Source organism: Siphateles boraxobius, unplaced genomic scaffold, assembly GCF_051911475.1.
Source record: "Siphateles boraxobius isolate OS27281-9 unplaced genomic scaffold, OSU_SipBor_1 77, whole genome shotgun sequence".
NCBI classification, from domain to species: Eukaryota; Metazoa; Chordata; class Actinopteri; order Cypriniformes; family Leuciscidae; genus Siphateles; species Siphateles boraxobius.
Window position 1 is genome coordinate 14,080,669 of NW_027509205.1, and position 25,690 is coordinate 14,106,358.

General features: G+C 40.9%; 3 protein-coding genes across 4 annotated transcripts in view; 1 reads left to right on the forward strand and 2 right to left on the reverse strand.

The window, feature by feature from the left end:
• The window catches only part of ankrd52a (ankyrin repeat domain 52a), a 30,218-nt gene extending 16,647 nt beyond the window's left edge, over positions 1 to 13,571 (reverse strand). The window contains exons 1-15 of one of the 2 annotated variants that reach the window (XM_077218495.1): positions 13,392 to 13,571; positions 12,706 to 12,789; positions 12,456 to 12,534; positions 11,359 to 11,429; positions 10,682 to 10,882; positions 9,917 to 10,004; positions 9,648 to 9,790; positions 8,972 to 9,184; positions 8,739 to 8,817; positions 8,533 to 8,647; positions 7,717 to 7,799; positions 7,498 to 7,615; positions 7,225 to 7,293; positions 6,865 to 7,005; positions 6,706 to 6,768 (exon numbers count right to left, since the gene is read on the reverse strand). In XM_077218495.1, coding sequence (XP_077074610.1) covers positions 6,706 to 6,768; positions 6,865 to 7,005; positions 7,225 to 7,293; positions 7,498 to 7,615; positions 7,717 to 7,799; positions 8,533 to 8,647; positions 8,739 to 8,817; positions 8,972 to 9,184; positions 9,648 to 9,790; positions 9,917 to 10,004; positions 10,682 to 10,882; positions 11,359 to 11,429; positions 12,456 to 12,534; positions 12,706 to 12,789; positions 13,392 to 13,418 — 1,574 coding nt within the window. In that variant the 5' untranslated portion in view covers positions 13,419 to 13,571. The remainder of the gene's footprint in view (positions 1 to 6,705; positions 6,769 to 6,864; positions 7,006 to 7,224; positions 7,294 to 7,497; positions 7,616 to 7,716; positions 7,800 to 8,532; positions 8,648 to 8,738; positions 8,818 to 8,971; positions 9,185 to 9,647; positions 9,791 to 9,916; positions 10,005 to 10,681; positions 10,883 to 11,358; positions 11,430 to 12,455; positions 12,535 to 12,705; positions 12,790 to 13,391) is intronic. The other variant, XM_077218494.1, reaches the window with a different exon arrangement.
• Positions 13,572 to 14,689: 1,118 nt separating this feature from the next.
• On the forward strand, positions 14,690 to 19,779 carry taf8 (TAF8 RNA polymerase II, TATA box binding protein (TBP)-associated factor). The gene is made up of 8 exons (XM_077218520.1): positions 14,690 to 14,920; positions 15,460 to 15,619; positions 16,466 to 16,564; positions 17,937 to 17,999; positions 18,101 to 18,225; positions 18,336 to 18,483; positions 18,585 to 18,727; positions 19,158 to 19,779. The coding sequence occupies exons 1-8, from the start codon at positions 14,873 to 14,875 to the stop codon at positions 19,296 to 19,298; spliced, it is 927 nt and encodes a 308-aa protein (XP_077074635.1). The 5' UTR covers positions 14,690 to 14,872; the 3' UTR covers positions 19,299 to 19,779.
• Positions 19,780 to 19,917: 138 nt separating this feature from the next.
• LOC143725784 (ciliary microtubule-associated protein 3-like) lies at positions 19,918 to 22,064 on the reverse strand. The gene is made up of 6 exons (XM_077218531.1): positions 21,903 to 22,064; positions 21,676 to 21,827; positions 21,220 to 21,318; positions 21,003 to 21,130; positions 20,202 to 20,319; positions 19,918 to 20,056 (listed from the first exon to the last, which is right to left on the reverse strand). The coding sequence occupies exons 1-6, from the start codon at positions 21,946 to 21,948 to the stop codon at positions 19,991 to 19,993; spliced, it is 609 nt and encodes a 202-aa protein (XP_077074646.1). The 5' UTR covers positions 21,949 to 22,064; the 3' UTR covers positions 19,918 to 19,990.
• Positions 22,065 to 25,690: the final 3,626 nt, after the last annotated feature.

A 25,690-nucleotide genomic window follows, 5' to 3' on the forward strand; every position in this document is an offset into this window, starting at 1 on the left:
CCCCCGTGGGCATGCGTCACCGGCGAAATGAAGAAAGAGTGTATTTTTAGTCCCGCCGAGGCTGGACCGATCTCCATTTCTCAGCTCCTCTTAGTTTGAGCGGCTGAAAATGTCAATATTGCAGCAATGAGCCTGTTGTATAACACGCACGCCTGAAAACAAACGCCAACACACACAAACTGTGATGACGCTCTCTTATCCGCTCGAGCTATTTTAAGATTTTGTCGTTTCCCCCTGTGGCTCAGTGGCGAAACCCAAAGCCATCGCACGGGAGACCCGTGTTCGAACCCAGGTCTCGCAGCAGATAAAAATGTAGTCTCGCCTCGGCCAGACTTGCACCGACACAGCCCAGTGTTCATTTCTACACACAAACACAGCCCGCCACAGTGCAGGGCATGCACAAATGAGATTGACTCATGTCATTGTGCATTAAATGTAGTGAATGTGCCCACAACCCAGTGCCCACAAACACTACACACTGCATGTGCCACGTTTTCTGTAAAACGAAACCAACACACATACAGTCAGCTAAAACCCACGGTGTTTAATTCTCGCCGCAGCCAGACTCCACCGAAACTTCTCGCTCGTTCAGTTCCAAACAATGTGACTGTTCCAGTGTATTTCGCAGTAAACAAGCCGGCACCACAGCCCGCTTGCCTGCAAACAAATGCCATTTTTACGGCGACCCAGATAAATCCCAAAAGAGTGTATTTTCTGTTATTCCGGTCAAGGCCGATGGTGTTATGAGTGTTGTAAGAATGCCCACGTCTCAGTGCCCATTCCCACACAGAGACACAGCCCGCCACAGTTCAGGGCTAGCACAAATAAAATCGACTCATGTCGATTGTGCAAAAATGTAGTGAATGTGCCCACGACACAGTGCCCACAAACACTACACGATGCGTGTCCCTCGTTTTCTGTAAAAACGAAACCGACACACATTCAGTCAGCACAAGCCGACGGTGTTCTCAGTGCAGTGAATGTGCCCGCCGTCCCGCGCCCACATTCCTTCATAGACACGCTCAAACCCATGGGGTTTGTCCCGCTCTTCTCATAGAGCGGGACAAACTCTCTCTCCATAACCTGCCATAGAGAATTCGAGCGCGACCAGGCTGCCCGCCGTGATCGGCGCACCTCCCGCCTAGCAACTATAAACACAGTGTTTATGTCTCAGCACACCGAAGCTCTGCAGCCGCCGCTATGCCGCGGCCAGAGCCCGGATTTCATTCTACCCCTAGCTATTCACGCAGATGCGTGGGCAAAGCTTCCCGGGGTATCAGAATGGGTGTAGAACACTATAAAAAGAGGCTATTCGCTACAGTTCGCTCGACGTCCCTGCCGTTACACGGCGCGAGTCGAAACCACGGTAAACAACGAAGTATCTCATCTACTTCGAGCCGAAATAGCGAAACTGCTGAGCAAAGGGGCCATAAAACCTTTATCTCAGGCTCAGAGGGGGGCTATACAGCAGATATTTTCTGGTACCGAAAAAAGACGTGGGTCTCAGGCCCATTCTAGATCTGCGACAGCTGAACAGAGTGCTTATGAAGCGCCAGTTCAGAATGCTGACAACCAGGAAAATCCTCGCCCAAGTCCACCAGGGAGACTGGTTTATGTCAATAGATCTGAAAGACGCCTATTTCCAAATACAAATAGCGTCATGTCACAGGCGATTCTTGAGATTCGCCTTCGAGGGCCAGGCATATCAATACACAGTCCTACCGTTCGGCCTATCCCTAGCACCCCGTACATTTACGAAGAGCATGGACGCGGCCCTCGCACCCCTGAGACTTCAGGGCATGCGAGTTTTGAACTACTTGGACGATTGGCTGATTCTAGCTCGATCACATTCAGAGCTCATAGAACACAGAACCACATTACTGGAGCATCTGGAGAATCTGGGTCTCACAGTCAATTGGGCGAAGAGTTCGCTGTTCCCCAGCCAGAAGATCTCTTTTCTGGGAACAGTACTGGACTCGCTGTCTATGACAGCACGTCTGTCGCCAGAGTGAGAACTGGACATTCAGCGCGCCGCGAAATCCTTTCGCCGCGGCTCTATAGTCCCGCTCAAAGGTTTCAGAAAATGCTGGGCCTCACGGCCTCGGCATCTTCAGTACTCCAGCTGGGCCTGCTTCGCATACGCCCACTGCAGTTATGGCGGAAAGTGCGAGTTCCACCCCGGATATGGACCTCTGGTCTGTTTCACCTCAGGCTCGACATGAAATGCGTTTCGGCTCTGGATCCTTGGAAAATAGCCGACCGGTATCAGTCAGGCGTGAGTCTGGGGACTCCCTCGAGTGTGACGGTGGTGTCCACGGACGCCTCCACCTCGGGATGGGGAGCGCTGCTCGAGGGCAGACCGTTCTTCGGCCAGTGGTCAGAACGGGGAAAGCTCCTACGCAAATGCCAGTCGACAACGCGCTATGGCGCTTTTGTCCCCAGATAAAAGGCCACCACGTCTTAGTCCGGTTGGACAACATGTCAGTGGTGGCATACATAAATCACCAGGGTGGCGTCAGGTCCCGAAACCTTACAGGCTGACCGAACGCCTCCTGGTCTGGGCTCAGCACAACCTGCTGTCACTGAAAGCAGCGCATGAGCCTGGTCGCCTGAATCTGGGACCAGACCGTCTGTCCAGAAACAATGTCCCAGCAGGGGAATGGTCGCTGCACCTGCAGACGATCCAACTGCTGTGGGAGACATTCGGCAGAGCGCAGGTGGAACTTTTTCTCCAAGAGCAGGGATGCGCAGGTGGAACTTTTTCTCCAAGAGCAGGGATGCGCTGGCCCACGTATGGCCCCGCTGCCCCCTCTATGTCCCCCCCCCCCCCCCCTCTCGCTCCAGCCTCAAGTGCTGGAACGAATCAGGGAAAACAGATGCCCAGTGCTACTCGAGGCTACGCTGTGGACAAACCAGAATTGGTTCCCAGTCCTAATGCGGCGGACCAGCACTGCCCCGTGGCCGATATCGGTGAGGAGAGACCTCCTCTCTCAGGCAAAGGGCTCGATTTGGCATCCTCGCCCGGAATTATGGTCCCTACATGCATGGGCCATCAACGGGTACCCGCTAACCTCCCAGAGGGAGTGTTAAATACAGTCACGCAGGCTAGAGCCCCGTCTACTAGACGGCTCTATTCCTCAAAGTGGTCAGTGTTCTCTGCCTGGTGTCAAGCTCAGGGCTTTTCACCCGCAGACTGCGGGGTTACGGAAGTGCTCTCCTTCCTTCAGGAGCTGCTGGATAAGGGCAGAACCCCATTCACGCTCAAAGTATACGTGGCGGCCATAGCGGCGCTTGTAAAGCTGACGTCTGGCCAGTCACTGGGGAAAACGACCTGGTCGTGCGATTCCTCAGGGGAGCTCGGAGGCTGAATCCTCCCAGACCCCTCTCAGTCCCTGTGTGGGACCTTTCCACGTTTTGGAAGCCAATAAAGGTGCCCCATTCGAGCCAATCCATTTGTCAGACATAAAACATCTGTCTCTCAAAACGGTATTCATTATGGCTCTCGCTTCAGTGAAGCGCGTAGGGGACTTGCCAGCGCTTTCGGTAAGCGGGTCATGCATGGAGTTTGGGCCTAATGACTCAAAAGTCATACTCAAACCAAGGCACGGGTACGTGCCCACATCCCTCAACACACCGTTCAGGGCACAGGTTATTTCACTGTGCGCCCTCCCGGTTCGTGATGAGGAGAAGGATGCGAGTCTCCTCTGCCCTGTCAGGGCACTGAGAGCTTATGTGTCCCGCTCATCGGTCTTCAGACAGACTGAGCAGCTCTTCGTTTTGTTTGGCGGACGCTCCAAGGGACTGGCCGCATCAAAACAGAGCCTATCCAGATGGATAGTCGACGCCATAGCACTGGCTTACACTTCTAAGGGCCTGCAGTGTCCTTTGGGTGTCAGAGCGCATTCCACGAGAGGCGTGGCCTCGTCGTGGGCGTGGTATAGTGGGGTTACCGATATCTGTATGGCCGCGGGCTGGGCCTCGCCGTCTACATTTATAAGGTTTTACGACCTAGAGGTTCCCGCCTTACAAGCCAAGCTTCTGTCGGTGTAGAATTCAGTGCTATCTGCCCCACTGTGCCGGCCCAGATGCTGAGTTTTGCTTGTGCATCGCTCACTGAGCGATAAAACAGCTCCATGGGTGTTGAATAACCCGTACTATTACCCAGTTCAGGCTGAACACGTTCACCCTGTCTGCGTGGAACACTGTTAACATAACTAGCTCCTGTAAGATGCTATTTCATGGGGAATGATGCTTGCAGCCTCTCTTCTCCGACTCTCTGTGAGTCTATGGTGATTATGCACTATATGAGCCCCGGGTTACTGCCCTTGGGACTTTGGTGTCGGATCCCAGTACGCACGGCGTTTTGCATTGTGTTCCCCATAGCGTAAGATATTACGCAGTACGAGAGATACTCTCGTAAGAGAACGTACTCGGTTACTAATGTAACCTCGGTTCTCTCTAGAGAGGGAACGAGTACTGCGTATCTTGCCGCTCATACACAGCTCTGGTTCGCTTCGGCGATGAAAACCAGTGTACCAGCCTTATCGAGCTATAGTTATAGGGCGAGACCACGCCCTTTCTGGCGGGACGTGACGAAATGGGCGCGAAATGCCCCCATTGGATAGGGTGTCACGCAGCGCCTCTCTTGATAGGCTGCTGCTGTTGCCGCAGGGCAGCCAATAGGCGCGCGAGCCGTCCTGCCTATGTCTGCATGCTGCTGCACAGCGTTTTACATTAATTCAAAATTAAGGATAATTTTTGGCTTCAATATCTCGTGGAAAAGAGGTTTTCCCCATAGCGTAAGATATTACGCAGTACTCGTTCCCTCTCTAGAGAGAACCGAGGTTACGTTAGTAACCGAGAACGTTTTCCAAGAACGTTTCCCATCCAGGTACTGACCAGGCTCAACCCTGCTTAGCTTTAGTGGGCAACCAGTCTTGGGCTACAGGGTGATATGACAGTAGGGCTGGGCGATGTGGCCTAAAAAAAACCAACCAATTTTTTCACAAAAAATTCGATTTACGATTTAAATCGATTTTTTTCTCTCCCTACTTAAAATCAATCTGCAGATGACAAAGAAATTGTTCAAAACAAGTTTTAACTTTATTTTGTTTTAATATTCCCTTCTGGGATTTGATCTCCATTAAAGTGCAATCAGAAACAACAAGCCAAAAAGACAAGAGGACAGGCCCTGTCTTTGAAAACAATGAAAATGTAACATAAAATAAAATTGGTGGATTGGGATTGGGGGATGTGTAAAAAAATAAAATAAAACTTGCATCACAATAAGTGTATTGTGATTGTCAAATTATTTGGTAACTAAACATAATTTTATTACGTTTACTGGTATGGTACTGTTTTTATTATTGCTTAACACAAATCTCACAATTTCAATTCATTTTTTGTGATTTGATTCTGATCTTGATTCAATATAAATTACTTTGGATAAATAGGTACAGTAGATACGTTAATGTGTTAATTGTTCTCCAAATTTTTTTTTTTTTTACAAAAATCACCTAATGCTGTAAACAGAGCCCTGTAGCTGGTATTAAAGGTTAAAACCAACTCAAATTAAATATAATGCGTTTTTTATAATAACAACGTTATACTATTTTAAATGATATAGGTAAAAATATAATAAATGTGTAATATAGTTATCATATTTAGCAAAATACTCCTCTCTATAGCAATTATTTTAAGTCCAACTAACATGCGTGCTATGGGTCATTAAAAGGCATCCTGAGGTAAATATAACGTTCCGTGACATATGTTGTTCTCCAGCTGTTTTATGGACATCTTTCCGCGGTTGAAAAACACTGATCGATCGATTTTATTACATTTCGGTAAGTTGGTAGTAAAGAGTAACAGATGATCGGTTCACGTGCCGCTTGAACTGAGATCTGCCAGCGTTCTTTCACGTCACGTTTACAAGCGTCAAAACGGTGTTTATTGTTTAAATTTCGTAATAAAATTGACAGAATCTGAGAGCTGAGAATCTGTTTCATATCGATAGTAACCCGCTCTGTCTTGTCTGTCGGTGTCAGTGTTCTCTTTGCTTCGCGATTTTTCTCTGCGTGAGAAAATGGATGTGTGGCGTGAGAGCGTGTAAAAAGTGACAAAATTGCATCTCTCACAGTGAACTCGTGAGAGTTGGCAGCCCTGCAGATTCAGCTTGTAAATGTTTTCAGCGGGTGTGCTTCTGCTGCCGCGGTCTTGCTCATTTGCCATGTTGTTTGTGTATCTCTATCATGGCAAGCGCTGAGCCCGGTTGGAACTACGTGAGCGTCGGCGGTTGTTAAAGAGAAAACCGATTTTCATTAAAAAGAATCGGCGTAAACTACACAGTCGAGTTAATCGATAAAATCAATTTATCGCCAAGCCCTATATGACAGCGACGTATTATTGACTCCAAACGTTTGAATGGTAGCGTATACAAATGTATATTCTCTACAATATAACTATTCTTCTGATCACCTAGCACAGCATATTTCCCAGCATCCTGGAACACAATATAGCTTAACTGCACTTAACAGTGTTCAAAGGGACTGTCACAATGCACATATATATCTTAAAAGTTTAATCATAGATAATCTAATTTTAAGTAAAGTGAAAATCCAAACCAGGTATTAGCTGCAAAGATGAGGCACAAAACAATGATAACAATTGTGGGTGTCAACTTTAGGGAAGAAATATTTGTGGACTTACAGGAAGGATTCCTTCTCCCCATCCTCTTGGTTCTGATGGGTGCTGGCATGTGGTCGATCCGTTCTGAGAAAGACACCAGACATTAGAACACCAGACATAAGAACTGCTGTGTACACCGTGAACTATTATATTTTATAGATGCGTGTAAACGCATTTCACCTGCAGAACGCAGTCGATGCAGCCGAATAGTGTAGAGGTGTACAGCCAGAGCGGTCGCGCTCGTTGACCTCCGCCCCCGCTCCAACCAGAACGACCACACACTGATACCTCCCGTTAGCAGCCGCATAGTGCAAAGGAGTCCTGGTGGAGAGACAGAAATTCTAACACTTAACATACAGGTGAATCTCATAAAAAGATATACACATCAAGCCAAAATCCACATCAAACCAAAATCCAAAGTTAAAATAAGAAATTATACTTGGCAAATAAGTTGGCATGAGGATTATTTTCATGAGGCACACTTCAGATATGTTCATGACAAATTATAAGCATCCCATTTTAAAGAAAGATGATGTGTACCTTCCAAACTTGTCCTTCTTGTTCATGTCAGCTCCACTGCTTAAGAGCAGGTTGAGACATTCAATATTTCTGAGTAAAGAAAATAAAGGATAGACAAATCTTTTACACATCTTTTTCAATTACTTTTAGAAGGTGGCTGTTGAGTGACATATGCAAAATGACCTTGGTTGACATTTGTGTGCATAAAACACTTTTAATGAGGACAACTGAAACCTGAAAAAGTGGGCCATTGGCTTTTTAAATAGCCCATTCTAAGTAGAGCTGCAGTCTCACCCTCCAGAGGCAGCAGCGTGTAGACAGGTCCTCCCAAAATTGTCTGGGGTGTTGATGTCAAATCCGGCTGAGAGCACGTGTTCTTTACTCATTGACAACACAATGCTGTAGAGCTGACCTGCAAAAGAGAAATGCACAGTCACTGTAATGATAGTTAGGGGAAGACAGACAATTTTCCTTTGGCCTTTACTATAATTTGTAGGTAGTAAGTGTGCATACCTGAGGAAAGTAGCTTCCGACAACAGTCAGAGGACCCATAGAGCACAGCTAAGTGTAGAGGAAACATCCCATGAATCCCTTGTCTGCAGAAAGGACAAACAATCAATTATTTCAATACACATGCATCAGAAGCAGAATACATGCAAACTAACAGAGATTAGAATCAAGTTTCTCTGTAAATGCAAATTCATTGTCTTGTGTACATAGAGTGGGTTAAGCCATGCCACTTTTAACCCGATTGTTAGAAAGACAAGGAGAAATGAGATGCATATAAAACCATAAAGCATCTATAACATAAGGCCAGAAAAACTATTTATTAATGCACAATTCCATTGCAATGTCTTATTTTGTTGCATAATATTCACATTTATAAAAGCAAAAGAAAAGTGCAATAATAATATCTAAATGTACTGGTACAATTTTCAACATTTTGTGGTGATTTGTAACACTAATACTATTTATATTATATTATAATTACTAAAATTAAAACTGAAAAAAAATTAAAGCAAATGAAAATCAAAAGCACATAAAAAATACTAAACCTTTATTAAAAATTAAAATACACTGAACATCTAAAAATGAAAGCTAATTTAAAACATTAATAGAATACTATAATAGTATATACATTTTACTAAAATAACACTGCTTTAGCCCCTCATATACCATTTTACACAAATGTTTAAGTAATTCATGATCTTTAGCCAGATAATCTGCTTAAGGTTGTATATGATAGAGACATATGGATACAATCTACGCCAATCACTACAAAAAAGACCCAAACAAACAGTCTCATTCAACAAATTCATGATTCTTTACCTGGCTGTGTCAGCACCGTTTGTCATCAAGGTGCTGATAAGCAGCTCGTGGCCGTACTTAGCAGCAACATGAAGAGGTGTATTGCCATATCTGTCCACACAATCTATTTCCCCACCTGAGACGACAACAGGAGGGATTACGGGGTTTAAATATTACAAAAGAAATTCGAAATCAAGTGGAAAAGGAAAGGAGGAAAGAGAACTTACCATTCTGAATGAGGATCTGCGAGCGAGTGAAACGTCCATGTATGGCTGCCATGTGCAAAGGGCTTTTCCCTTCTTTACTCTGCAGAGAAAAGAATAAATATCTGACTTAAAAAAAAAAAACACACACACACTGTCTTGCTTAAAAACCCTGTGAAAATGTTAAAAAAGAGAGTAAATTTAGATATCCAATAACAGGGTGGTCTTAGTAAACTAATCCCATTCCCTATCCAGACCTGCATGTTGACATCGGCACCGTTGTTGACCAGCAGTTCCAGGCAAAGAGCCCCATTAGTGGACACGGCAGCCAAGTGAAGGGGCGTGTAGCCACGGTGGTTGGGCTGGTTGACGTTTGCCCCACGGTTCACCAGCTCATTGGCTACGGCCTCCTGTCCCGTGTAGCAGGCCACATGGAGAGCAGTGTTTCCAAAGGCATTAGGCTCATCAATCTGAGAAACAGACACCATTCTGTAAATCATGGATCAACCATCTTTCTCTTTCAGGAACATAGACCAAAAAAAAAAATATTAATGACTCATCCTACACTATACAGATTTTAGCAACCACCTAGCAAATAAAAAACCATGGCTGGTGAATCTGTATTAACCAGTGCTGGGGCAAAACTCCCCAACACTGGACATAACTAATTCGTACTGATCCTTTTTTTAATTTTTTTATTGAAAAGTCATTTGGTTACCTGCCAAATTATTAATGATATTCATGATAGCTTGTTTCAGCCACAGAATAAATAAAATAAAAAACACAAAGGTAATTGCGACTTTTTCTCTCACAAATCTGACTTTATTTCCCAGAATTGCGAGATATAAACTCACAAATCACAAGATATAAGGTCAGAATGCGAGATATAAACGTGCAATTCTGAGAAATAAAGTAACAATTGTGAGTGCTGACCTCAGCTCCATTGCGTAACAAGTACTTGACCACATCGACGTGGCCACTGGCAGCAGCAGCGTGGAGAGGGGTGTATCCCCGCTTATCCTTACAGCTCTTATCTGAGCCCTGAGACACCAGCAGCTTAACCACCTCCAGATGTCCTGAGAGAAACAAACAGGTTAGTTTTACAAGAAAATATGATGAATCACAATCTAACACAAGGAAAATTACTATTTAGCAACAGAAAACAAGTAAAACACTTCAAGGAGATCCAAATATGGACTTACCAAGGTAAGCTGCCCAATGAATGGGTTGCCTGTCCTTCTTGTCACTGGCACTCAGATTGGCTCCCTTGTTCAGCAGCAATTTAACCATCTAGATGGCAGCAAAAGCACAAAGTAACATTGTATCCGTTTAATCAAAACCATCTGGGCATTAGAGGCACCCATTAGAAATTAATAATAATAAAAAAAAATCTGTCACAATTGTAACATACACAGGCCTAGATTTAAGACCAATCTGGCACCAGGGAAGTAAAAAGTACTAGTACTTCAGTACCATGTTGATTTTTATATATATTTTTTTATTGTAATGAAACCAGTATATACCAGTAACCAGTTTTTGCAGTATCGAGTACTAAATGTAACAAAAGCTTGAAAAGCAGTATTATACTGATTATCTGTAAGGCACTTTTCACAATACAAATTGTTTCAAAGCAGTTTTACAGAAAATGCTTGTTTAAATGTTCAGGAAGTATTCTGTTATCAGCTAGAGATAAGGGTGTTAAATTAATGCCCATGTGGCAGTAATATACAGCTATAAGATGTGCTTAGTTAACGTCATGCATTCAGTTAAGCATACACAATGAACATGTTACCTAAAGGTTACCTAAAACAACTACAAAGAGACACGTCAAAATTGAAGTATCTGTATTTGCTCTAACAGCAATTTGCACTTTCACAGCCTTGTGGAGTGCTGTAATAAAGATGTTGAGGTCTGATGGCACACCCTGTCTTTTAAATCAGTGCATTAGATTAGTAATTCCACCCTACCTCCTGAAAACCACTTTGAGCAGCATGATGCAGTGGCGATCTGCCCGTACGATCGGCCATATTCATGCTGGTCACATGGGGCAGCAGGGTCTCGACACAACGCGTGGCTCGGTTGGCTGCCGCAATGTGCAGTGGCGTCTGCCAGAACTTATCCCGTACGGTCACGTCAGCCCCCTTCCTCAGCAGCAGCCCCACAGCCCTCTGGGTAAAAAACCAAAACAAAGCATGAATTATATTAAATTGCTCAAATGCTACACAAGCGGTTACTCAGACATATAACGCTATGTTCAGACTAAGTTTGTCAAAGTCACTTCATGAGTCACTTCATGAGCATTTTACCGTTTCATTTGAGAAAAACTATCACCATACCATACACACAGAAACTCAGCAGAGGAGATATTTCCAGCATTTTCATCACTGGTTTTGACTTTGTCATTGTGTGTCGCCTTAGAGTGATGCAAAAGATAATTTATACTGAGATACTGAGATGCATCTGTAAAAATCTGATTGGAATTGCATTTCGAACCAACTCCAAATGTGGTTTGAATCAGATTTGAAAAAAATAATCTAATTTCATGTGGTGTTTTTTTGCTGTCCAGATTTTCAAAAACCCATCTGGATGAAACCAGATTTTTGATGGGAGTCTGAACATAGCCTAAATCACACGTGCTGCTTACCTCGTTTCTGGAAGCAGCTGCTCTGTGCAATGGTGTTAGCCACACATGGTCCTTTGCATTGACATTCGCACCTATGCAGTTATGTGAAGACAAAAAAAGACAAATACTAGCAATTAAGTAACATCTTTCTACATTGTAAATTCCATTCATGGATAAAAGGCATTGTGACATGCAGCAGAGCGGTGACAATTTACACAATAATAAAAACACAGACAAATTTTTATTAAAACTCTTAGTAAATTAATTTAAGTGTGTAATTTCCATCAGCAAATGAAAAGGCAAAAATAATGATTGTTTTCAAACAGGTCACATTCATGCCAATGTTGCAGATGTTGCTCTTTTGCCTCTGCTGAGACAAATCCAGATGCAAAGAACAAAGACACTTCTGCTAACAGAAAGTTAAAATTAACAAGACAAATACTGAGTTTCCAAATACACGTTAATCTCACAACATTTGTGTGAAGACAACATTAGTTTATGTGAAGCAGCATTTACTAAATTATACTTAGATAACACAATATTAGAAGCTGCACACAGATGAGAACATACTTGAGAGCTGATATATAGGAGAAATTGAAGCTATAGTTATAAATGAAAGTGACACTGACACTGTTTTTCCATGTTTTATACTGTAATTTACAGTATGTTTTATACAGGAATTTGAAATTACATTAGTAGATTAAAATATACCAGAAATGTAAAACCACGGTGTTGAAAAACATATTATAGCATAGTGGTATGGTGAATTCACAGAGGCAGCAATTCGTCATTCGTTGCATACGCGCTGGTCTCGCTAGCGTAGAATGGCGGAGGGGGGCAAAACACAAAAACGAGTAATAAAAAAAAGGCACCCGCTATTTTAACATGCACAGTGAAAAAGAATTTTAACCGGTGAGTATTTCGAGGCCTTTAATTCATTATTAGCTTTTCATTAACTCTCAAACACCCATTTAGGAAACGTTGATATAGACTGAATTTAGGCAAATGGGCCATAAATGTTACTATGTCATGCATTTGAGCGAGGCTTGAATTCTGTATTGACCTTATCAATAAAAACCTATAACATGTGGTGGCAGCAGTGCTGTATAACTTCATACCTGCATTGATGAGAAGCTCCATTATATTAACGTCCCCCAGCCAGGCAGCAGCATGAAGAGGTGTGCGGCGCTCTTGGTCCTGACACGAGAAAGGAGGGGAAAATGGTAACAGTTTTTTACAGGCCCGCACAGCCCATACGTGCAGTCATTCAGAAAATCTGTACATTCTTACTAATATTTTATGCCATCACACAAGCAGATGAATTCACATAATTCATGCTCACACTAATATATGCCATTCAAAACATACCAGTGCATTGACTTCATCTTTCTTGTGCAAAAATAACTTCACTTCTTCTGCATTTCTGTTAAATATGGCCTGGACCAGAGGCGGCTGGAGAAGAAAAAAGGTGGATGTTATGAAACATGACAACAAATTTAAACCCGTTGTTTTTAGATACTTCTGAGTGCATAACTTTGAGTGCCAATTGTGAGGTGTATAGCTGTATAATTATAATCAAATATGATCATCACTGAATATCATTATCAAGCTGCAGCAAAACACCACACATTGCTATTTTATATACGTAGATGGGCTAATTATGTGAACAATGTTGTTATATAAAGACATTTCTTAAAAAAAAAAAGTATTATTTGTTAAATAAAAACAAACACACAATAGCTGTTTTCCTATGCGGCTGGCTTGACACCAAGCTCATTAGGCTAGCTGGCTGGCTAACGTCTGGGCGTGATAGCAGGGATATTTAACATTTATAACCCCTCTTTGATAGTCCTACCCTCATTATACGGTGAACCCGTGAGGTTTTTACTAAAAAGAATAACAACAAATCCACATTTTGATGCAAAAACTATAGGGAAAACAGGATAATCCATCGTCGGAAAGCTAGCTAACATATCAGGGTCTGCATACAAGCGCAAAAAGCGAACAACAATGTGCTTGATTTATGCCACTCGCGGAGTTTTAATATCCCTCACCTGGTCTGAAATATTGAGTACCCCCATCTCCCTGTGTCAGTCGGGCCGAAAGTTCCTCATCAGTAAAGAATCGAGGCTGGGAAACCAAGACTACAATCTTGTGTTGCGATTATAGACGTGATGAGTGCGTCTTCTTTAGCTGGTGAGGCAGTTGAAAATAGCGACACCAGCGTGATGGCCGCTTGCTGCACCAACTTTCAAAATAAATGCCTGTGAGCTAAACCTTGCAAGGGACCCCTCTATAATATAAAGTATATTAAAAAATATATAATTGGTTGTATATATTTTTGATTAAAAAAATCATTTTATCCTGTGCATGAAAGCTTGATATTGTAGGAATACTAGAAAATTCACTGTGTTAAATTTAAAAAAAATTCGACCGACTATTAGACAGTGTTAGAAGTTACTTTTAAGAGTAATGCATTACAATATTGTGTTACTTTCTAAAAAGTAACTAATTCCAATTACCATTATGGATTGCCAAAGAATTGGAGGCAGGAGAAGAAAGTTCAACACTTTTACTTGAACTTGTAACACAAATGTGATGTTTATCTAAAGTAGGCCTAATTTTTGTTCATTATTATGGTTGAATTTGATCAATAAAATAAAATAAGATTAAATACATAGGCAAAAGTAGGCTAGCCTATATTTATATTATTTAACATATTGCAGGTTTGCGTAATTTACTAAGCATTTGACTGTTTTTAAGTAAGTGAGATGAGAAAATTAGTTTCAACTAAAACATGACAACGCCATTGTGGGCCTGGAAATGCAAACTTTTGAAAATGGGTTTCAAAGTGCAAGTTCCCCAACACTGCAATTAGGGTACAGTAAAGACATTTTTACACAGCTGAATGAAGGCTGCACTGTGCCTGCTCAAAATTCTGTGTAAAGACGTAATATCACGTAACAGCCAGAATAAAATGTGTCTGCTCTGACCCACCATATAGCCCTTAGAATAAAGGTTTACAGTTAAAATGACTGTGTAAATGCATTTACGCCACCCGAGCAGCATTAAACAGTCTGTATAAACATACCTAATGCCACTTCAGAAGCTATTCTGTGGCAGTTTTGCTGTGTAACCTGTAAAGAAACACTTGCAATTCAAGCGTTTTTTTCACAATACATATTGTTCCAGCAAAGCTTTACATTTGAACAGAACAGAAGAAATTCTGTAAGAAAGTGATTCTAAGCCTTGGCTTGGTTTTTGCTTTACAAAATGAAGTTATATGTATAATGCCCTCTTCTGTTCAAACAAATAAAATAAACCAGTAAACGGCAAGTTTATTTGGTGACTTTTACTTTGGAAACACACCGAAAACAACAACCTTCCGGTGGCCCTGTTGGAAATTCTGATAGGGTTGCCATTTTCACTCAATATAAAAAAAAAAAAACCAAATACAGTCTTTAATAAACGCAGAACGCACAATGAGTTTATTTGCGAATATTAAATACCAGAGGAAAAACCACTAGAGTAAAAAATGGCAGACCCTGTAATGATGGGGAGCGGATCTTTAAACTCCGGAAGCGTAAATATCTCCTTTAATTTCTCTTGCTTGCAGCCTGCTAGCTTAGCCAAACAACAATAACTTTATGACTCTGTTTAAATATAAGGCATGTTTAAGGGCAAATGTGTCCTATATTTAAAAGTAGACACTGTTTCATATGCAAGCACTTTTTTTTTAAATGTTATGCATAAATAGAAACGACACGTTGTCAATGCATTTGCTGAGCTATCTAGTAACAGTTCAGTGTCTGTTAGCATAAGTCTAAAACTTGACGTTAGTGGTCTTGCATCATATGCCAAGAAATGCTGTTGGAACACAGACACACACAAGAAGCTACCACTGTCCCTAAAATGTATAACTTGTCTCACAGTTTGACCAGGCTGGATAACCAGCAAAACATCTAAAGCTGGTTTCAACTTTTTGATTAGAATCATAAATGGCAGGAACCAACACTTGTATTTGAGATGGCCAAACAATTGCCTTATTTTTATAATGCAGATAAGTAAAAAAAATTGCACAGGACATCCTGCTTTAATACTCTGTTCTTTTAATAATTGCAGCGCTCTGGGAGCAGTAAGACCAGCACAAGTCCTACAGAGAACTATCAGCTGGCTCGGAGACGCACATTGCAGGTGGTGGTCAGCTCTCTGCTGACGGAGTGTGGCTTTGAGAGCGCTGAGAAAGCTGCGGTGGAAACACTTACTGAGATGATGCAGAGCTGTGAGTCCTTCAATTATCTTGTGAGGCTTGTCAAATGTTTAGCTTGGACATCAGACCATGTCTGCATGTGACAGACAATCCAGGGATGTAAAGCCGGGTTCACACTGTAAAGTAAAAGTGATGTGACGTTTAGCCAGGTATGGTGTCCCACACTCGGAATTTGTGCACACACAGCAGTGAGCATTAAACACACACACCCAGAGCAGTGGGCAGCTGATTAATAACCATTGGAATCATATTTGACCTCAGACGACCTTGAGGCGCAGTCCTGCAGTGTGGCTTTTTTGGAGCGCAGAACCTATTGAGGCAATTAGTGAGACAAAGGCAAATCACCACTTTCTGCACACACAAGTCTTGGTTTTTAATTAACGCAAAATGAATGCAAGAAATTGTGTCGGTTTGCTAGTCACTAGTCTAACATTAATGATAACAGATCATTTCCATATAATGACAAGCAACAGTAATTAAGGACTATTATTAATTGTACAGTGTGAACCCAGCTTTAGATAAATATTATCCATGAATGTGAGAAACACTTTGAGTTCCTGGAATTTCCTTTATTAACAAAACATACCCTGCTAATTCCATGGTTTAATTTTAATTATCTTATTTTTAGTATATTGTAAATAGCATGATACAAATTCTATATTTATATATATATATATACCTGTATAAGTGTGTGTGTGTATATGTATGTGTATTACATTTACAATTCTTTTAAATTATTTTGTTTATTTCATAATTAAACTATTAGTATTGAGTTTGAATTTTTATTTCAAATTCAGAATGAACAGAAGTTTTTTTAATGTGGTTTTCCTTATTAAGAGTCTCATTTTCTTGTGATAGATATCACTGAGGTTGGACGTTGTGCGAAGGCAAACTGTGAGCACACAGCTAGAAGCACCCCTACACTCTCTGATGTGGTCATCACTCTGGTCGAAATGGGTTGGTTCCCCTTTCATCGATATATTGTTGAAGTATAAAAGATTTCACTTCTTTACAGAGCCCCTAAAAAGGGACCTTTGCAAAAATAAATAATGTACACACTTTCGCGTGCGCACAAGAAACTTTTCACATGCGCAGGAAAATTTTACATCTGCCTTAATGAAAGTATCTGTCTTTTTTTAATGGACCCTTGAACTTGGCAAATAGGACAATGCACACAGCTGTATTGTGGCATCAGCTCATTTCAGTTTCTCAGACATCACAGAGGATAAGTGGACATAAGGCTGTGATATTAGAGACATAGTTCCCTAACGAAAGCCAAATTTTTAGCAAATAGATCTTTATTTATTCATGTACATCAGTACTCTCCTTTTCTTCATAGTAAAATGGCAGTGACGCACAAAGGAAATAGGTCATAGACACCTTTTGCGCCAACGTCGAAATTACGTCACGGCGTTAGCTGGAGGCAAAACAAATGAAAACTGGAGGCGGCCAATACAAACCAGCACAGATTCGGCTACATCATAAAGATCTTAACTTATTATTATTTTTTATTAAATCTCATCTTGTTGTGTTTCTGGGTGCAAGAATCACCTATAGGATCCAATTTGAAATTTTATTGCATAATGTTTTCGAAATTATTGTGATTAGTGAATCATCTATGATTGTATACATTGTTGTGATTGATTGATTGATTGTGATAGACTTTTTGAAGAACCTGGTAAGAAAGAATAATCAAATACATATTAATATAATTTTAATACATAAAAAATATTTTTATTTCTAGAAAATATTCACATCATTAAAATTGCACTGTAATGTTTACATTGTGGTCTTCTGGCCTTGGCGCTGGGCAGGACCGTGCAATGTAACGTTGCCACAAGTCAAGACCATTCATCGCATAGTTATATGCATCTAAAGATTTATATGCCCTCAGTTTGTCATAACGCTCGGTTTCTCTATCAGGTCGGTGTAGATGTCAGGCCACTCAACCGAGGTAACGTTAATACTGTCAGATCGTCCATCCATTGACATTGACATCCAAATAACAATCCCGGTCCTGGACAGTGAGTGACCTTGCACATTAAGAAAAAATCTGATTTTCTGCTGTCATTGTTTAAAAACAAGCTAACAAAACTTGCAAACTAGCGTTAGTGAAGCGGCCAGAGGGATCGTTCTGCCTCCACCTTAGCTCCGCCCACATAAAACGTCATCATGTTTACCAACTGAGAAGGGGTCTATACATAAAACAGCAGTTGTAACGTGTGAGCTTGCAAAAAATGTCTCTTTTTTTTCTTTTTCTTAAGGGGCCCTGTACTACTCTTTGTGGTTGAATCGTTTTCATCTGAGGTTTACTTTGTCACATTTGCAGGTTTTAATGTGGATACTCTTCCAGTGTATGCCAAAAGATCACAAAGGATGGTCATAACTGCACGTATGTGCACCGTTTTTTTCACCAATATATCCATTTATCTTATATAATCTGTTCTGTTAAACTGTTCCTTTTTAAATGTATAACACTTCTGCTTTGAACAGCTCCAGTAACAAATGCTCCAGTGGTCCCAAAAGCCCTCATGGCTGGACACAGGCACACTCATCCATCACACATCCCCAGCCACTTTCCAGAGTTCCCAGATCCTCATACATACATCAAAACACCAGTAAGTCCTCTATTGATTACCTGTCGCCTTGTTATTGTGCAACTTAACTCAGCTTAACAACCGCTAACATTAAGCACATACATTCAGCATATCTCACTTTTGTGTTTTAGACCTTTCGAGAGCCTGTGTCAGATTACCAGGTGGTGAGAGAGAAGGCGGCATCACAAAGGAGAGATGTGGAGCGTGCTCTCACACGCTTCATGGCCAAGACCGGAGAGACACAAAGCCTTTTTAAGGATGACATCAGTGCATTTCCTTGTGAGTTTTTCGGTCCCATATATCACTAGTTTCCAATTATACTTTGACTGACCTTTTGCCTTCCTAGTAAATGTTTATTCATCTGCTTATTCGTCTGTCAGTGATCGCTGCAAGACCGAGCTCCATCCCTTATTTGAGCGCCCTGCTTCCCTCTGAACTTGAGCTACAGACCCTGGAGGAGACGGATTCATCCGAGCAGGACGACCAGACAGACACAGAGAACAACCCCAGTCACATCATTCAGGCAAGCCTAAAGGTTTTTTTTTGGTCAAAATGTTTGTTTTATGCAAGAAAATGTTTGCTTTCTGTTGTTTTTCTATTATATTTTTTATTGTAATGTTTTATATACATATAAATAATAAAATAAATTAATAATAATAATGTGCTTATTTACACACACACACACACACACACACACACACACACACACACACACACACACACACACACACACACATATATACATACATACATATAATGCATACTATTGGAAAAGATAAGTACATTATTATTCATTTATAATGTTATAAATGTTACATTAATATATATATATATATATATATATATATATATATATATATATATATATAATAAATTAATTATAATAATGAAAATGTATTCTAATAGTATACATTTAATAAAAATGTATTAATTATTTTTCTTTCCATTTCTAGGATGACTCAGGTGCAGATAAGGAGAATGCAGTGCTGCCACCTGGTGGTGCTGTGCCTACAGGGAAGGCCAATGAGGAAAACATGATTGACAACCCATACCTTAGGCCAGTCAAAAAGCCCAAAGTGAGAAGGAAAAAATGAAAACTGATTTGACTCGGCTACTTCTACATCAGCAGGTTAAGGCGAATGATGACTTCTTAGCACTTGCTAATCACATTGTGCCCCTTGAAGTAACAGCTAACACATGGAGGAGTCTTCAAAAACTGCAATTTGGAAACAAAGTGGTCCATCATGTTACTGATGTTGGATTCTTATAACAGACTGTTCTGTACATCTCACAAATTTTAGATGGAATTCACACAGGCAACTTCCCTAAAGAATAACACCCCATACAGTTGAACTTTGGCAGTTTGTTTTGATAAGCCTTCCCTTGAAATGTCATTTAGTTTTTACAGTTCTCCACACATCAGAAACATGACATTCTCTTTTGATTTGTGCGTATTTGTTACTCATTTGTGAATGATGGTAATACATGTTTTGTTTATTTTAAGCTGTTGTTTCAAAAGGACAAGTTGAAAATTAAACCAGAACGTGGGGATAAAGTAAACATCTCCATTAGAAACATGTGTCCTGTGTCTTACTTTACTCATTACTACATTAGTTAAACCAAGCAATGTACCTGGATTGTGTCTAATAAAGGACACCACAAAAATATGGTTTCAAACTGGATTATGAAATGGAAATGGGAAACAAGTAGAACTTGTCTTTTAAAGTTTTAATGTTTGTATACATTGAGAATCACACTGCATTTTTGTGGTAGTATTTTAGAGTCATCAGTAAAACAAGCTCAGATATGCCACCCTGTTCCTCTGTTTCCTAAACTCTTTGTCATGGAGGAGCTGCGTGGACAAAACGCATTAAGTTAAAAATGAAAAGAATATATCAGCTAAGAAAAAATACATTTAGCTCAACAGACTGTTGTATAGATACTTTCATTGCTTCTTTGATTTGTAATTTGCAGTAGAGTGTGAGACATATCTGTACCTCTGTCCGCAGTGCTCTTCTCTCCAGCAACGGCACTTTTGACCAGTCTGGAGAGCCGAATTTCATTGGCCACGACACCCTTTTGCTTGGGAGGGTATTGTGAGTATATGCCCCTGGACTAAAAAAAAAAAAGATATACATAGAAAGTCTGGGATTCATGTCCTTTAAACCTGAAATTAAACATTTTAGGATGTTCTTGCTTATACAGAAGCACATAGATGCCTTTTGAATCATTCCCAAATAATGCCGGAGAACGTAACCATCAGGTTCATATACTTGTGGAGTTCAAGATGGTCATTCTGAAATTCATGCTGATTTATCAATTCAACATTCACTGATTGTTATTGGTAATATGATTTGTAATGCAAAACAAGTAAATTACAAAAATGAAGAAAGAAACATTTAAATTTTTGGACACCACATTTCTCTATTTATTAATGCTTTAGAGCTGCTTTGCCTCAACCCAGTATATAAATAATTAGAATAAATATGGGGGGGAAATTCATTTTAGATTAATGGTTCTCAAGGGGGAAGAGGCATGCAAATAAATAAAAACGTGTCCATTTTTATAATATAAATTTTCCAAGTTATATTACATTATTCCAAGCTCTAGCATATTTGACTGAATCCCTAATCTTTTTTTCATTAAATCAGGAACAACTGGAAAAATCATGGGGCCTTCGATTATTGAGGACAATTGAGCCAGAAAGATTAAAAACTATTGCTCTAGATTAATTGCTTTGGTTACCAAAACACACAGCTTTTGATAGACTCATAGTCAAATGATCAAAAAGATCATACCCAGGGCTGGAGTCTACATTTGAGGGTCTGGATCTTACAGTGGTACTATTGAAGGGAGTTTTTCCTGGAAGACGCACTTTAGACTGCGTCCAGTCCTCCTGGTATTTCTGTGGTGAAGGGGTGGCTGTCTATAAAAACAGGCGATGCAATTTTTTGTTTGAATAAAAACAAAGAAAATGGTTGTGATTTTACTACGTAAAATATAGGCCTAACGTACCTTAAACTGGGGCAGAAAGCGTGGTGCAGTGCGGGCTGCTAACACATAACCCCTCTTACTCTCAGGTCTGTGTTGGAGGTCATATATAAGAGTGCCCACCTGTGAACTGATAAGTTAGATGAAAAGAATCACACGTTGCTTAACGCTGCAGTCCGTAACTTTTGGAGCTCTAACGTTAGCAGTTAATAAACAGAACTGCATGCATCTTGCGGAAGAACATTGTAGCCGGAGCTACTTCTGTCACGAGTCACGCATGTAACTTACTGGCCTAAAGTTAAATAGTAGCCGAATATAAATATTTATTGTAGGTGTAAATTACCGTAGTGATTCAGGATAAGACAATTTCATGATGTACTCGCTCATTATATAATTTTTGAAAAATTTGAACACAAAAGTCAGAGTTAAGGACTGCAGCTTTAACTTATAAGTTACTAACTGCCCTGCTTTCATGCATACCTTGTGGTTGTCATAACATCCAGGTCCTAGATCTAGTTCCTTGGAGTCAGTTGAGCCGTGCAGTGCGAGCATTTCATTGCCCATGCGATTATGCGCAAAGTGTGTTGGGAACATAAGACGTTTCTGGCAGCTGCCGAACGCGACCAGTGGAGCTTGAAAGTTGTTAAAAAACAATTAGTAAAATTCATTTTTGATGGCAAAAGATGTCTTGTAATGGGTAAAATTACCAGCGCCCCGTGTCGCCATGGCGTCCTGATGTTTACTAGTAACCATGGTAACTAGCCAGGTGCAACCGAACGCAGCTAGATGATTTGGATCAAATGGAACTCTGACGTATCAGCTGCCAGTTGCATAAACATAGCCATTATGTAGATGTCCTCTTGAGTGAACAGTTAGGCGGCCTATGCGTTTTTCGTTTTAACTGAAGAGACGCTGCAAACATAATATAGCTAAAAGCCTAATAACAATATACTGTGATGGTAAAAACCAATAAGATGATATATAGCCTAAGCCTAAAATCATCTACATTTCTCATCAGGGGGTGCGGGAGGTTCTAATTTTTTTTTTATCAAACTTAAGCTCTATGCACACACAAGAAAGATATAATCAGCATATTTTAGGCCACTACATCAACTCTTCATGGGGGTGGGAGAACGAATTCCGACAGCTCACAGTCAGATTCCGTTTCCGCATGTTTCTTAAAGGGTCACTCCACCCATTTCAACATTAATCTTTATTGAAAGTGGGTTATATATGTAGTCGAAATGTAAAAGAAATTTTGAATTTGGTGCCCTCTTGACCGAGAAAAGACAGAAAATAACTTTGGGGCGCATTTGTATGTAAGACAACAACTCCCACAATGCAGCTCCGCAAGCCACTCCCACTAATCCAGAACAGCGCAAACATCAGAGAAATCACTCTTCCGTCTACAAGAAGGCTAGCTGCCAAATGAGTTTGAAAATCATTTCACAAAAAATGTCTAGTTAGTTGGCTGTGGCGAGCAGGACGAGGGCGAGGGACGTGAGAGGACGACGCGAGTGATAATGAATGACACCTGTGCAGCGGTCTCATATCTCTCACGGAGGAGCGGAAGCACAAAAGGAACAGGCCTGATTTTATGTTTTGTTTCTGTTGTGTGTGGCCAGCTGGCTTATACTTTTGTTTTGTATTTATTTATTTTACTATTAAAACGTTCAAATGTTCGCCGGTTCCAGCCTCCTTCTTCCCACAACAACGAACCCCGTTACATTGGCAAACATTAGTGAATTTCTCGTTTGTATTTCTTTCTATATGGTGAGTTATTGCATGATACCTGGATGTTCAGTCAGGCGAAACTAGGATGGTTCACATCACAACACAAACGTCCGTGTGGTCGTCTGATTCAGAGATTTCGTCCAGGAGAAATTGCGATCGTTGAAATTCTCTGCAGCAGACGGACTCTATCTGTGTCCGTAGCGCACAGCGAGAGCACACGCACCAGCAGCCCGCCTCAGCTCGACCCAGTCCGGGCTCCTCGTCCGCGACAGGCAGCCGCCTCCTGATCCTCCATCAGCCTCAGCTGCTCTTCACTATATTGCGGCTCGTAAAGATAGCCACGAACAGCGGATTCGAGCAGCAGAATTTCAAAATCCTCTACTTCCATATCATGTTTAGTTTCTTCCGTCATTGTCGTAACTTCCTATATCCACAGCGCTTGTTAGCTTGGCTTATAAACAAGATGGCTGATATTGCTTTCAGTATCTGCAAGTGAAGTCCCACCCACTGATCTGTGATAGCTCTGTTTGCGCATTAGGCACAACCCCCTATGGGCGGGTTTGAAAGGGTGGGAATTTGTGCTTGTAGTCTATACAGAAATCCCCCCTTTTTACACTTCCTCCTACAATGACGTCAAATGACGATTTTTGCGTCATTGTAGGAGGAAGTGAAAAAGGTAAATAGTAGATTTCTCTCGTCTCAGGGGAAAATGAAAGAATATTGCACGACCATTCAATAGTATGACTGGTTGTCTAACAATGGACCTCTTAATGCAAATGGGTGGAGTGACCCTTTAAATCGAGGACGTTGGACGTTGGGTAACACATTAAAATACTGTTCCGTCATTACAGTTTTTCTGAATAGCTAAAACACTAAATCCCATTCTCTGAACCAAATTCTCAATAGCCTAAACATTTTTGTTGAATAAATCACTCTAACTTTCAGGTAGTTAAAACAAGAGTGTATGAAATTTGCAAACAGTTTTTCAAAACTATAGCACATTTTCACTCATTAAAACACATTTCACACTGTGATCTTATTTTTCAAAATGCTAAACAGAGGCAGGCAAAAGTTAAACAAGTACAACACGAGTCAAAATTGTTCACACTTATTTCTAATGTGACCAAACCAACTGTAGGCTACATAGGCCCTAATAGAAGTCAGTTCAGAGTGCCAGAAATTGACTCAAAATGTTGCACTGAATGTTGATACGAACCATGGATGTAAACAATATAAGAGGAAGAGTGTGTAATATGTAAGATGTGGTCAACAAGAAAGAAGAGGATGTGGATGAGAAAGGGCAAGGTGTGGAGAATGTTGTCAAGGCTGGATCTGGCTTTAGGGTTTTTCCTTTTGCCTGCTGAGATTGAGACGTGATGTTATGTCATGAAGACATGATGCTGAAGCAGAATAAATTTCTCTCACTGACCCTGAAACTGTTGAGTACTGTGCATGCTTTTCATTTAGAGTTTTTTTACTGTAACCTTTTTGGATTTTGCAGTTGGGTCACTGTATTTTCACAGTATGCAAGGTGGGCATATAAAGAAATTCAATACAATATTCAGTACAATACTATACTTGCAGTGCATAGAGTATACAATTTATTCACCTCACTACTGTAAGTTTTCATATCGAATTGCAAAATTTGTTTACTTTGTTTTTTCTGTAACTGCATGCTTTGGATTCTGTGTTCTCCATTTTATGACGTAGTGTCTAACGAACGATCTGTAGTGTTTATAAAACTGACTCGCTGTGTGTATGATCTACGTACACACAAATGTATGATGTATGAAAGCAATGTTTGATTTTGAGCACATAAAATGGTTTTGAGGCCATTATTTGATTTTGAATTGAATTTGAGTTGAATCAGGTGTGTTTGATTAGGAAAGTCCAACAAAAGGGTCAAAAACGTGGGTGTTTCTGCAGAAAAAAGTGAAAGTTCTGGGAGTATAAATGCACAAAATCAGGCAATCCCACAACAGTGTTAGATTTTGCTGTATTTGGCCGAGCAGTGGTTTGGGTGGCTCGCCAATGTATTAGATTTCTCCAATACATAAAATAAGTAAACTTGACCATGAGTTCTTGTGGGGAGAAGAATTTATTGAAGGTAGTAGTGTAGCACAGTTCTTCTGCAGCGATGTTAGCATGTCACCCTTCAACAATCTTAACCCAAAGTTCTGTCTGTGGGACAGAACTTTATACATGAAGACAAATGGGCTACAAACAATAGAAAACTGTTAGTGCCTCCCACAGGAGATTGATCTACACTGCAATCTCCTCTGAGCAATGCTGTTTCTTTGTCATTCAAACCAATCAGTTTCTGTGGGCCATACTGTCACGGTTGTGGTGTAGATGAAGACAGGCTGAGGCAAAAAGCTCCAATTCAAAGATTTACTCAAAAGCAACAACAAACAGGTACAGGCAGGCAGAGGGTACACTCACAAAACACTAGTTAACATAGACGAGAACCGACCAAGACACACTGAACAGAAGCAAACTAAATACAAGCATGAATCAAACATAACAAGGTGAAAACAGGTGACACTGATGATGATAACGAGGGACAGGCTGGTAAGTGAGGGAGTGAGTTCAGGTGTGGAGACAAGAAGGATTCTGGGAAGTGTAGTGAAGATGACTAAGACAGACAGGTGCAGACGAAGACTGTGACACATACACCTATGGGCCATTCAGTTTCTTTAGGCCATACATCTGTATGGGCCATTTGGTTCACACCTTTACAGACACAGATAGAGTTGATTAC

Excerpts from the sequence above, each read along its gene's own strand:
- LOC143725784 (XM_077218531.1), bottom strand. The coding sequence starts at position 21,948 with ATGGTTACTAGTAAACATCAGGACGCCATGGCGACACGGGGCGCTG. Across the intron at positions 21,319-21,675 it reads GATGTTATGACAACCACAAG|GTGGGCACTCTTATATATGA; the intron begins GTATGCATGAAA and ends ATCAGTTCACAG. Across the intron at positions 20,320-21,002 it reads AATGTAGACTCCAGCCCTGG|TCCAGGGGCATATACTCACA; the intron begins GTATGATCTTTT and ends TTTTTTTTTTAG.
- taf8 (XM_077218520.1), top strand. The coding sequence starts at position 14,873 with ATGGCAGACCCTGTAATGATGGGGAGCGGATCTTTAAACTCCGGAAGC. Across the intron at positions 18,000-18,100 it reads AAGGATGGTCATAACTGCAC|CTCCAGTAACAAATGCTCCA; the intron begins GTATGTGCACCG and ends TGCTTTGAACAG. Across the intron at positions 18,226-18,335 it reads ATACATACATCAAAACACCA|ACCTTTCGAGAGCCTGTGTC; the intron begins GTAAGTCCTCTA and ends TTTGTGTTTTAG.